The 14521-nt window shown below is 26.7% G+C and overlaps 1 protein-coding gene across 3 annotated transcripts; it reads right to left on the bottom strand.

Annotated features, from left to right (window-relative positions):
• Nucleotides 1-1559: 1559 nt before the first annotated feature.
• Nucleotides 1560-13223, bottom strand: LOC145968757 (cytochrome P450 4C1-like). Of its 3 annotated transcripts, none has more exons than XM_083094511.1 (12): nucleotides 13100-13223; nucleotides 12116-12269; nucleotides 8009-8189; nucleotides 7728-7837; nucleotides 5887-5977; nucleotides 5115-5309; nucleotides 4276-4342; nucleotides 3988-4114; nucleotides 3779-3857; nucleotides 3578-3690; nucleotides 3231-3468; nucleotides 1560-2224 (listed from the first exon to the last, which is right to left on the bottom strand). In XM_083094511.1, the coding sequence occupies exons 2-12, from the start codon at nucleotides 12116-12118 to the stop codon at nucleotides 1887-1889; spliced, it is 1542 nt and encodes a 513-aa protein (XP_082950637.1). In that variant the 5' UTR covers nucleotides 12119-12269; nucleotides 13100-13223; the 3' UTR covers nucleotides 1560-1886. The 3 variants fall into 3 exon arrangements, with proteins under 3 accessions (XP_082950637.1, XP_082950646.1, XP_082950655.1); XM_083094520.1 differs by having other exon boundaries at nucleotides 12116-12263; nucleotides 13100-13217; XM_083094529.1 differs by lacking the exon at nucleotides 8009-8189.
• Nucleotides 13224-14521: the final 1298 nt, after the last annotated feature.

Here is a 14521-nt window from a genome sequence, read left to right as displayed (position 1 = left end):
GTAATCGATTCTCAAGAGAAAACTTATTTTTAATATGCTAAGTTTTCTTATATAATTATATAAAATTTAATTAACAAATAGTTGTATAAATATTAAAATCGCTATTTGGAATAAAAATATAAATGACAAAGAATAAATAAGAATCTTTAGAATTCTTTATTTCGCAATCGGATAATATCAAACTTCCGCCTGTCACTGAGAAATAATCGCAAATTTGTGTATCGTTGTGTCGTGTACAAACATCCATAATTTTTATTAAATCGCGCAGAGACGATCATCAGTGATCGATATCTAATCATTTGATCGTAACAATCCAAAACGTAGAAGAATTGTCACTTATTCTTAAGAGATTTACTGATACAAACACATTTATTTCTATGATGTCCTGAATTTATTGATCTAAATAATCGGTGCAGAGTTTGATAGTTTGATATTGATAGATAATCAATAATCATAAGCGCCCGATTCCCACAATCCAATGTAAAATTATTTCTTGAGCATTTCATGAACAATCTCGTATATTATTGCTAAGCTAGAATTATATATGTTGATTTTAATTTTTCCTTATTTTAAAAACTTTTATTTTATCTTTTTCTCATCGCAAAATTAATTATCCTCACACAAGATTAACTATCAAAGTTACAATATTCTTGGTTCAATATGCAGATAAAAATCGATAAACGAATCGAGTTTTTTGTCATTTGAAGATGTTGTACATCAGCAATTAAAGTGAAAGATAATTGGCTAAAATATAAGATGAACATTTATTATATGTTTAAACTATATCATCGAGTTTTTTTATTGCGCACACGCGATAAAATTAATTTAGTCATTCACATAAATTTTTTCATATATTTGTTTATTTTCACTGGCGAATATATTTGAATATAGTTGATACAATTATCAGAGTCTCTTTAAAAGTCAATTAATTAAAGACACGCTTTATCAGCGTTGTTGAAATTATTGCGATTATTCGTGACAGTAAAATTTCGATTAGATACATTAGTGTAACAACTGTAGTAAGATAATTAATTACAAGAATATTAAGTACAAATATTGTTAATCAATTCACAAACAAATGAACATGACTGAAATTAATCTAATTAGTGAATATTCTTCTTGTGTCAGAATACTCGTGTATTATATTAATCATATTATACAACATCTGACCATTGTTCAACTTAACTCATAATGGTAAAAATACAATACTTATCCCGAGTCGGAGTGATAAATTAAATATGAAATGATTGTTTTAATAAAAAATAAATAAAAAAATAACTGAAATCTAAAGGATAAACCAACCTAACTTTTTTGAAATTCTCCCAAATTATTTTTACGAAATTTTAGAATTTGTGCAAAAGTCGGTTTTTTCTTCAAAGATGCAATCGCAGATAATATATAAACTACAAAATAGATTTTTAAAGAAAAAGAGAAAATATGACTGAGAGAAATTATATACTATATATATATATATATATATATATACAAACATATAAATCAGCTTTTCATATCAATTAAATTTAAATTTTAGTTATCCTATCGATTTAATTGTTGTGTGCTTTCATTTTTATGATATATATTATTAATATTTTGCTATTAAAATAATTAATCGATATTTGTGTAGCGGAAATGTTCACAAATTATTTATATTCTTTTAAATCTTGGCTATGCAGTGGTAACGCACATATTTGCTCGATGTTTCGTGATGTTCAAACGCATTAATTTCATATCATTTAATCATTATATATTATATAAAAATACAATGTACATAGTATAGCGTATACGTATATGCACAGCAATAACGATGAAAATATTCGAAAAAATTCCGTAATCAAAAAAAATTATAAAAATACATGATAAGAAATGGGTATTTACTGGTAAATTGATTATTTCTTTGGCGTGAAATGGATGAATATGTCTTCACTTGGTCGGAAAATAAGGGTGGCCCCGTATTTAATTGTATCTAGGTTTTTGACACTTTTTACTCTCCACTTTCTCAGAATAGCTGTTAATATTGTTTTCTCTTCGAGTAAAGCAAATTTCTGACCGATACAGTTTCTTGGTCCGGCGCTGAATGGAATGTAGGCATACGGATTTCTATTTGAATTTTCCGGAAGAAACCGATCTGGATCGAACTTGAATGGATCTGGCCAAATTTCCGGATTTCTATGCACTAATGCGATTCCCAATACAACTGTAATACCTTTTGGAAACGTATAATCACCTAAAAAAATAGATTGTTATAGATTGTATTCTATTCCCTTCTAATATACACAGAGATTGTGTATTTTGTTTCTTCCCCACACATACATACATACACACACAAAAGTTTATTGATAAATTACACACACACATAAATGTTTTTATAGTAAAAAATTATACTTTTATAATTTACAACAGTGCTGGGATTTACTTGCAACTTTCGGCCAGATTTCTTAGCTTACGCCTACTGTTCCCCTCTTACCGCTCGCGCCTTAGCGACCGCGCCACCGAACGCTCGTAACTAAGGAGCGCTCAGGAACGTGCGCGTCACAAATGTAATGTGGCAATCTATCTAAGTTCTCTTTATTGTTTATTAATAATAAAAATAATTATTCTATTATTAATTACGTATATGTTCTGTAACAATTTAAAATATTTGTGTTTTGAAACGTAATTACAATAAAGAGAACTTAGATAGATAGAGTGCCACATTACATTTATGACGCGCACGTTCCTGAGCGCTCCTTAGTTACGAGTGGCGCGAGCGGTAAGAGGGGAACAGTAGGCATAAACTAAGAAATCTGGCCGAAAGTTGCAAGTAAATCCCAGCACTGATTTACAATATAAAGATTGTGTTTATGTGTAAAATTCATAATTAAATCTATAACAGATAATTTGTATACGATAATAATTCGTGAAAGAATTCTATTCGTATAAAGATATTTGAAGAATTTACATGCGGGATATAAAATGATAAATAGAATTTTATGATATTATTTTATTATTTCTTGCATTTTATCGCAAATTAGAGACTACTTAAAGTAGATTTTTTTAACTGTTAATCTTTTATTGAATTGTTTATTTATCTTATAATAAATAAAAAAGGTATCTCTCTTAGAAATACAGTATTTTTATCACGTAAGTGAATGAAAAATTACCATTTTTAATAACAAAATTTACAAATTTATAAATTAATGTGAAAATCTTACAATTCCTTTCATCTTAATATTAATAAAGTTTCATCATACCTATTTTTACATCTTCCGATAATTTCCTTGTGACTAAAGGTACACTTGGAAATATTCTGAGCGTTTCCTTTATGATCCTATCAAGATACTTTAATTGCGATAGTTCATTTACGCTGGCTGGTGTTTCTGAATCTTTGAAAACTTCATCGAGTTCTTCATGAACTTTTTCTTGATGCTCTAAATTATTGCCCAAAAGAAAGAGCGTCCAGGTTATCGCAACCGCAGTTGTGTCGTGACCCTATATTATTATATATATCTTTACTATTTTATAGTACTCATTTATAATTATATTATTAAATCTGGTAAGAAAGAATTTTGCTTTAAATTTCAAAGATTTTTTCTCTCACCTCGAACATGAATGTGTCGACTTGTGCCCTCAATTCATCATTGGTTAACGGAGCTTCGTCCTTTTCATTTTGATCTAGTAATAGATCCAGAAAAGCTTTCCTCTTCCACTTACCTAACAAAACAAATTTCATAAGAATAATTCAAAAAGTTTATTAACGTAAGCTATTAAAACATATATATAATTATAATTTTGTAATCACCTATACCAAGTTCATCATTTTTATTTTCTGCTTTGGCAAAATCGTTTTGCAATCGTGTAATTTTTTTCTTACGTATTACCTGAAATTTAGTATTTCTCAGTTGTAAACTTTGGATTCGTTCAAACAAAAAATAGTCAACAGTTAATTTAATAAAGTTCTACTGATATCTAATACATTATAATGTATTATTAGCATTTTTTTCCACGTACATCTCCCGTAAATTTATGTATTGTATTAAGCCCTGATTTATATTTCTTTCCCGAAGGTACTAAGTCATACAACCAATCTGACCATAGCCATGGTTGAAATAATCGATCAATTACTAATTTAGAACCTCTGAAAGTACAATTAAAAACTTAATATAACAGAATATGTTTGTTATTATATTAATTAATTAATTAAAGTGTGCTGTTGATTCTTAAAAAAATCTTCTAAATAGATTATGTTACCAATTATATTATTATTAATAAAATAATGTAACTCATGACTTTTCGAACCTATGTATTGTTGCAGTATACTTGGTTTCATATTCTTGAGCATGTACATCCACACCCATTGCCGTTTCTATAAAATAGTGACATTTCATAAACCTCTCAAAATATTTTTACATTGTTTATTCCAGAAAAAGAATAAAATTATTATTTGTAATTAGCAAAAACAATATAGAATTGAATAATTAATTTTGTTACACAGAAATTAATACCAACATAAAATTTTGCTTCTATTTGATTTATTTAATGTTTTTGCTTTTATTTTATCTACGACTACGTCGTAGATAAGTCTTATATTTATTCAAATATAATTTATTCAAATATTAAATAAATTTCGGTTTTTTGCATGTATATATACAATGTCTGAAATTAAAATTATACTGTATCGTAATCAATGATTACACAAACACGGAAAGAAAGAATTTTGCTGTTGCAGCAAAATCATTGTGTTGCAGCTACATATTCAATAAACTTCACTTCATAAAAACAAATGGCATTCAATGCAGAAGTTAATTATTTGATGTAAAATTTAAGTAAAATTTATTTTCAGAACAGAAAGATCGTGTATGTGATTAAATTTGAAAGCATAAATTTAATATTAAAGCAAAATAAACTAGTTTTCCAGTAATTTAACCATTGTTTTGATAGCAAAATAAATGGATAAATAGATAAGTAAACAACTTATTATAATAAACTTGCCGATTCAACAAAATTTAATCTATTTGACAAGCATATTCCCGTTATAGTTCATAATAGCTTGCTATGACAATATAAAATTTACTACATGAACAATATTACTTTATGTCCAAGAAATATTATGTTATAATGATATATAAATTTATTACCACATATAACATCGAGAGCAACATTGTTAGTGAACGGAAAAATATTGATGGCCTTCCCTGGATTCTTTGCTATCTCCTTCTCAAGACATTTTGTCAAGATTTCTGCTTTTTCAGACATAACTACAGCAAATTGCTCTAATATACTAAAATGGAATGTTGGTCCGATCAATTTTCTATCATGGAACCATTGTTTTCCTGAAGTATCAAACAGTACATTTATTTATTAAAAATATCGTATGAGAGAGATAAATATACGCACAAATATTTGTAAATAAGTAAAAATGAAAAAAATATATTACACATTTTCTTATTTTGTTATTTATCTTTTTTGCATATCGCCACTGAATTTTTATAATCTAGATAAGAAAAATTGCACAAACAACAGTATTATTTTTAAAGTTTGTCAATTTGCAAATAATAATATGAATAATTGTATATTAACATAATAATGTATATATATAATAATGTATATTAACATAAAATCAATCACATAAATTGCATAAGTAATTGGACATAAGGATGTGAAAAAATGTGTTTTCTTTTTGTTTTTATCAGGATATATATATACAAATTTGCATAGTTATATTAGAGTAAAATTTTACTTTTTCGTCTTTTTAGTCTTTTTCGTATTTTTATAGTTTATTTAAAATATTTTCGAGAATAACTATATATCAAAAACGCATAATATAATATAAATTCAAATTAACTTTCATGTTTAATTAGATATTAAAAATAGTCTATAAAAATAGACTGAAAGAGATTATGGATTTACCTGTAGAAGTTAGAAGTCCTTTGCCTAACCAAGATTCCATTAATTCATATGGATGTCCTTTGTCGATATTTACTGTGCTATGCAGAATAACCTGCAAAAATATATTTAAAAATAATAGAACCGTGTGTAATAATTTATTATTTATTATATAAGATGTCCTTTTCAAATTTTTAATTTTTTCGAAAACAGCCTCGCATATAAAAATTTTTTTTCATATTTTTAATTCATTTTTTTATATTATTTCATTATGTTTTTCTCGATGTATCATTAGATTAAGAAACATTTTATATAATATTTTAAAGACGAAACCGATAATTGAGACTAGATTGCTAAATTGCGGATATCAACTAGAAAATTTAACTTTGATCGTGAACTGTTTTTCTGTTAAAGGCCAATCAGTTTCTTTGATAACGCAAATAAAATAAACAAATAAAGCAGACGTTTATCTCTTGACCTGATAATAAATCTTCTATTTAATACAGACAATCTTGATACATAGTCTTAGCACTGTTTATCTAAAAACTAACTTAATAAAGTTTTGCATCTTTCACGTAGAAAGAAAAGTCAGTATGATATTTTATTATACAGGGTGTCCTAGACCACCCCTTTTCTTTTAAAAACTAAGCATTTTAGAGAAAAACGTTTTCGACAAAAATTGTATGGTTTTGAGGGGAACATAAGATGGTATCATTGGTTTGACCTTGGATGGCATCGTTAAGGTGGGGCAAAAAAATATTTGCAATTAACAATTACATTTTTTTTTTCGAAACAATTATGTGTTTTCTTTACACCAATCGATTCCTCTCATTATTTTGTACATAAAAGTATTAAGGTAGATAATCGAAAAATGAATATTTTACTAGATATTTTATGGTTTATGTAAAATTAAGAAATTATTTCAAGCCTTATAACTCGAAAAGTACTTGATGAAAAAATACTTTATTATAGTGTTTTGGAAAGCTCTCGACATAAGCTATAAGAATATGCAATAAAAAATAGGTGGTTCCATTTAAGAAATTAAAGGTGTCCTTGACCTCACCTTAACGATGCCATCCAAGATCAAACCAATGACACCATCTTATGTTCCCCTCAAAACCATACAACTTTTGTCGAAAACGTTTTTCTCTAAAATGCTTAGTTTTTGAAAGAAAAGGGGTGTACGGATGGTCTAGGACACCCTGTACATATATACGTCTGCAGCAAATTTTGATCGGTTATTATATAGATAATTTATTCGGAATATTAATTTTCTTTGCCGAAAATAATTTTGCTAAATCTTGGTGTGCACGCACATAAACATAATATGCATAAATGTAATACGACACACACATACACATAAATTGTTTTACTAAAATAATAAGTTACTTTCTATTCTATAATTATCAAAGCAATAAAATGGCGGTAAAATTTACTAGAAATACATTATTTTATTTTTAATTGCACTTTGTAATTTGCATTTATGTTTCTACAAATAAAAATTTATTTAGAAATATATTTTTATCATAGCAAAAGAAAAAATTTTGCTGCAATATTAAATAATTCATTGTAATAGCGAAATTTAATCATTTTTTACATATATATAATAGCAGCAATTATGTTACTGATAACTAAGAAAATTTATTTTCTCCGTATAATTATTATATTGAGAAACTTTTTAATGATAATTGTATTATTTAATAATAATAAGATAATGTTCATAATACATTCACATAAGAATTTATTTTATTTCACTCTCGCAAAATGTTTCACTTTCTTACCGTAACAAATTATTATGTATTTATACATTTATTATCATAAAAAATATGATACTTTTTATTAGGAAGATTTTTTTACATTCTTACCTCTAATAATTCAGGTTTATAGAGATTAATAAATGGACTCATGCCTATCCAATATACGAAGATTCCTTCTTTAAAACGTAGCATACGTTCTGAAAACCATTGTACGCGTTCTGTAAATAAGCACATAATCGGATATTTAATATTTAATTTTTATTACTCTAATTAATTACATAATATATAATTTAAAATAAATGATGTATTTCTTATTTTAAATTTTTTGTTAAAAATGTATAAATAATATTTATAAAAGTATAATGGCAATATTATTCATAATTCTTCACCATAATCCGTCAGTTTTAAGATTTCAAATGCTATGCCAAAAGGAAATGTGCCACATTGAGGAATATTCTTGAGCTTTTGTCGAAGAACATACTGATGATATATTGTGGATAAGAAGGCAGGGATTATTAAAATAACGAGCACAGCGCACAATATCAAAGAGATTAAGTCCATTGTCATAGGCTGTAAACAATTTGAACAGTCAGAATTATTCAAATATGTATAAATACATAAATTACTATTTTTTTAAAGTAGAAATACATTATACTCTCTCTCACACACGCACACATACGCATACACATACACATTGACAAATATATCATTGACGATGTTTATATCATTATTATTTGGAATACTTATCAAAAATACTTTTTTATATTGTATATAAATACATATCATCGCTCAAACTCAAGTAGGAAATCATGTCAGTAAGAATATTTCATCGGCTAAATATTTCTTGATTGTGTCTGATTGTGTTGATGCAACTCATTCAAATGTGAAATTTATGCTTCTTAATAGAAAGATTCACACTTAATAGAAAACACCGCAATAAATCATATATATTTCATTTCTCTACCGGCTTTCGGTATCTTTGAAAGAATTTACTGCTTAAATTGTATAATTATTTTTTTTTTAATAATATAAACAATATTAAATATCTAATCTTTAATCAAATGTACGTTTATGTAACAATGTGAACGCTCTATTATCACGGTTTAATTGTAATATATGTAATATGTAATATATGTAATATATGTATAGTCGAATTTCTTTCTTGAAGAATTATGAATTAGAAGATTTTAAATGCAGTTAATTTTTTTTCTGTTCCCAAATAATTGCCATAAATTTATATAATAAATTTACATAATACGCTAAAAAATCGATGAAAGAAAAAAAACATTTCATCATAAAATACCCATTATACAAAGAAATATATCAGATAGTTTTCGGAAACATTATTTTGTAACATGAAATGTTTCGGAGATGCATGCAGAAACGTTTTAGAAACATTGCATAAACAGTTAATGTCCGCATTCAGACACCTTGATATAAAATGTTTACGACACTATCCTAAAAAATGTTACAAAAACATTTTTCAAGATAGTGTCGTAAACATACTTGAGAAATGATATTTAAATGTTGCTATGTTATATTTCTGTAATAATTTATATATAGCGGTATCATGCCCGGGAAAAAAAAGTCCATATAAAATTGGCCATATATGAATTTTGTCAATATCTAATTATGTTTTGCCAAATATAGTCATATATGATATCATATATGAATAAATATTATCAGATCTGAAAATTAAGTACCACTAAGAGTACACCGAAAAAATTGTATTCTTAACTTAAGAATATGCCACTTATCTTTAGAATATATACCACTAAAATAGGCGCCAAGAGGATCCTCTTAAGTTAAGAGGAAAATCTTCTAAAGAGATATTCTTAATATACAGAAAAAAATATTTCTTTGGATTTAATAAATTTTGTTGAAGTCAAATAAATTTAATTATTGGTCTAAAAGTTTTTTTCCGCCTAATTTCAAATAATCTGTTTAATATTCTGAATCCCAACAAGGAATCCAGATTATTAAATAAATTATTTTAAATTCAGTTTCAAATTAAACTGATAAACAGTGATGTCAGAAAGAGGATGCGGCTCACGTGCACACAGAGAACCTGTGTGTGAGCCGCGTCCTCTCTTTCGCACCACTGCTAAGGGAAGAAAATATACTTTAGATCTTACGTTAATACAAGTCCTCTATATACATTTCATGATAAATATTGAATACGAGAAAAATTAAGAGTGGTGTCGCCGCATAGCGGCAAATGAAGAAACATGTCGAGCACACGAAAATCGAGTTGCGGCGTAGAAGTCGCAAATTAAGAATATATTCTTATTCATTAAGAATATATTCTTATTTATTAAGAATATTTATTAAGAGAACTTATAAAGAGGACTTTTAATTAATTAAATATATAATGCAAGATATAATTTTTAGGGAAAATTATATTTGTCTATATAAAAAAAGGTAAAATCATATATAATATTAAATGATTATATATAATATCATATATGATTTATATCAGAGCATACATGAAACTAACCTTTGCTTTGGTTTTATACATGCTTAGATATGATATCAATATCTGACTATGTCTGATTGTACAAAATGACGTGAGTTATCTAATATCATTTTTTATGATCAGAAATGGTCAGAGATGGACATCATATCTAAGCATATACAAAAATGTATGCTCTGATAAAATCATATGTGATATTATATATAATTATATAAGACTGTATATAATTTTACTTTTTTTTATATAAATAGACATGGACTTTTTTTCCCGGGATAAGCAATAATAAAATGTTTCAATTGTAACACTTATGAATTACATCATTTGTAAATATACATGAAACATAATTTTGGAATATTTCCGAAACGTATCAATTGAAATATCTTATTTGAAATATTTCTTAAATAAGCAAAAATAAAATGTTTCAATTGTAACACTTATGAATTACATCATTTGTAAATATACATGAAATATAATTTTGGAATATTTCAGATACATATCAACTGCGATATTTCATTTGAAATATTTCTGACTATGAAACATTTTAGTTGTGACACTTATGAATTATATTATAAACATAGACATGAAACGTCTCATTTGAAATCTATATGAAGCATTTTGAAACATTGCATATATATTTCATGTTTAGTGGGAGGTAGAAATCATATATATGCCAGCAATAACTTAATTGTCATTTAAATATAAATATCTTAGTAATTCTTGAGGAGAAACACTAAACGGATCTTAACTACGTCAATAGTTAATAAATTGAATACATTTCAAGATTCATAAATTTGACATTGCTCGAAATATATTTTTAAGTTTTTAAAATATAAAATTAATTATTAATTTTATATTTTAAAATGTCGAAAATACTTCACGCAATGTCAAATTTATGAATCTTGAAATGTATTAGATTTATTAATTTTTTACGTAGCTCATTCATACAGCTTCATCTTAAGTGCACATTAAAAATGCTACAATATACATATGGTAAGTATTATGTCAAACAATGTGCAATCTCTATTTTCATCGCGTAATGCTATAGTGTACAATTTTATTATTCTCGACGTCATTATGTTCTTGTGTATCCTTCGAGTCATGGTTGTTTCTCGCCAACTTATGATAATAATTTATAAGTACTTTCCTTACTTTATTCTCATCAGAAAAATTCAATTTTTTATAATCGGTAATTAATTTTCCATTTAAGATGTCTGCATCGGATATACATTGCAATTCTATAGAGAAGAATTCATTAACTTGAATAAATGTGTTTGATTGATTTTTTTGGTATTATTTTTTAGTTAAGATATTTAAATATTTAATTTAAATATTTTAATATTTTAATTAAATAAATAATAACGAACTAAACGCATTTAATCAAATTAACGGTTTTTGTTCAGTATTGTAAATGTAAAAATTATAAAACTTTTTCTAATAAAACATTGCATTTTATATATGTATTTGCGCAGATATTATACGCACACATGAATGTGTATACATAAAACAATTAAATTCATCGCGATTTCTATATATACGAGACAGTGAGGAAAATGTATTTTTATCACTGATAGAATAAAAAAAATGCAAATTATTGCAAAACAAGTGAATTTCGATGTAAAGCATTACGCATGGAAAAAAGTAGATATGTAAATAACATATAATAACATATAGTACCAGTTAAAAATATATCACCTTTATGTTTTTTGAGGATAACTTAATTTAAAGTGCATATATTTTTATCTAGTCACACATGTTTTAATAGTAGGTATATGGGTTACTAAATAGATTTTACAATAGATTTTTTATTCAATAATGTAAACAGCAATTTAAGAAAAATTAAATATATACATTTTGGATTGTTATTTTCAAAAAACATAAAGATGATATATTTTTGGTCGGTACTGTACATGTTAATAATTACTAAATATGAGAAGATAAGTATCTTCTTGTATTGTCGCAATGTTATATATCAATATAGTCGTAAAATCTTACGTAGTGTCTAAATTGAGAAATAAATACATACCATTGATTTTTATTCATGGCTTTGTTACACAATTACAAACTCCTCCTATTTCTCTCTACAGTGTAAGATTGTATGCTGAATGGTGTGAAATTGTAATCCAAATACGTATTCCGAGTACAGACTGTCTTCCTTTCATCAAATTTTTCGTCTGGAACTTTTTCAACTGTCAAATCTCTTTCCCGGCATAAATGCAGTTTAAGAAATCAATCAAGTTTACGCCGAAAGCAGAATCGAAAATATCGGTAGAACGGGAAAGAGTGCGATCCGATAAATATACAGACGTTGTGTGTGTTTGTGAGAGATTATATCACAGACGTATAATATATAGACCGCGCATTCCCACCCTCCCCTTTGTTTCAGTAATTTGAAATTTTAGGAAGAGAGAGCTTATATTCATGGTAGTTTCTCTCTCCTTTGCTAACGACGTGTGGGGGAAAGAAGTCAATCAAGTTATATGTCAAACGCAGTGGCCATATTAAATTTTTGCCCTACTATTATTATTGATAGACATAGAAACTAACACCACGAAAAAGCATGTTATCTCTTTTTAAAATTTATATAATTTTCGAGCCAAACGCGAAGTCTATACATATATTATACGTCTATGGATTATACACAATCTGTGCGCGTAATCTCGAAGTTATAGACATATTGTTACATTTAGAAGAGAAGTAATGGCCATGCAAGCGTATTGTCTTTCATCCATATCACTGACCGGAACTTGGTAAATGAACGGGAAATAGTTGATGTGATTAAAAATTATTTCGAGTTCGAGGAGCGCAAACAGTATTGCAAATAAAAAGCGTGAAGATTGAGATTCAAGGTGAGATTTGTCGATTAGTGAATATATTTAGTTAGTGAATGTAATAGAATAATTTTAAACCGAAGAGAAATATGCGTGTCCGAACGGTACATCTTTGAATTTGTTGCATCACGCGCTTTTTTTCTCGGTTTAAAACATTATAGCTATAAAAAGTCACTTACCTAAATCTCTTACGATAAATCTCACTCTCATTCACGTCTTTTTGCCTTCAAATATTTAATAACTGTGCTCATCTAGATCTTGATGTAATTTTAAATCACATCAGCTATTTCTCGTTTGCTTGCTAAACTCCGACTAATGAAAGAAAAATAACAACTCTTGCACGGCTACTATCCTTTTCCTCATGTAACAATACATGTTCGTAATCTCAAGGTTGCATGTACAGATTATGTATGATCAATGCCTGTGTTTTATTATCGGATCATTTTCATATATTACAAAGAAAATCATATTACGATAAGAATATGAGTGTTTACAATAAACACAATGACGAAATCGATTGCGATTCAGTTATTGTTGAATCAACATGATTCGATATTGTTACATTTGACAGGCAACAAGGAAATTGGCAGTAGCAACGTGTTTAAAAATTCTCACAAATGAAGAGCATCAAAAAACGCTCAATAAAGGTGCAATAATTTGACAATCGCACCTTGCTGGCTTTATGGCACCTTGCTGGTCAAATAAATACGAATCGGGAATCTTTTTAAAGGAAAAAGGATACATAATTTATTTATTACATATTACTTATTACTATATAATTTATTACTTATTACTATATAATTTATTACATATTACTTTTCGTATATTCATATCAAAAAAGATCATTTGTAATAATTTTATTTTTTTATTTTCGAATTGGCACGATTTGACCATAACTCAACATCGCGCGAAAGAGATGTATTGATATTTGTTTGTTACAACTAATTTATCTGCAAATGTAAACATGCATTTGCAGAATGTAGAAAGAAGCTCCGTAAACGTAAAAGATCAACATTAATAATCGTTTGATGAAAATTCTATTATAAAACCATTGTATATAAAATATCCATCGAATTTTCGCAATACTACTAATTTTTGCTGCTAGCAAACAAGAAAAAAATAAATAATTGGTATCTTAAGATTTATAAAATAATATTGCATTTGATGCTTCATAACAATTTTTTATTTCCCCTTTAATACTAGATTACTATTGACAATATATACATGTAATTTTATATATATATTTTTTTTTGAATAAACATTTCATAAGTTTGAATTAAAAAAACATAAAAGATATATAAATATATGTAACGTCATTTACGGAGAAAGTAAATGCCCTTACGTATGTTTATCTCATTTATGTTTTATTATTTATGTTTCTTCATTTCAAAACTATGAAATGACTTTTTATTCGATATATTATATTTAAAACGGTTTCTAATTCTATATCCTAAAAATACATTTAGAGATTTTAAAAATATTATATCTATATAACAATATTTTCATATCTAGCATCTTCATATCTTCATATATAGCAAATAATGTAGCAATATCTGGCAATGAGATGCAAGACTTAATAAATTTCTTAAATTTTTCTCTCG

This window comes from Camponotus vicinus, unplaced genomic scaffold (assembly GCF_025532165.1).
Source record: "Camponotus vicinus isolate PSW18456_S1 unplaced genomic scaffold, iyCamVici1.0 SCAF_1, whole genome shotgun sequence".
NCBI lineage: Eukaryota > Metazoa > Arthropoda > Insecta > Hymenoptera > Formicidae > Camponotus > Camponotus vicinus.
Note: the sequence above shows the minus strand (reverse complement) of the source record. Positions and strands in the feature narration are given on the sequence as shown.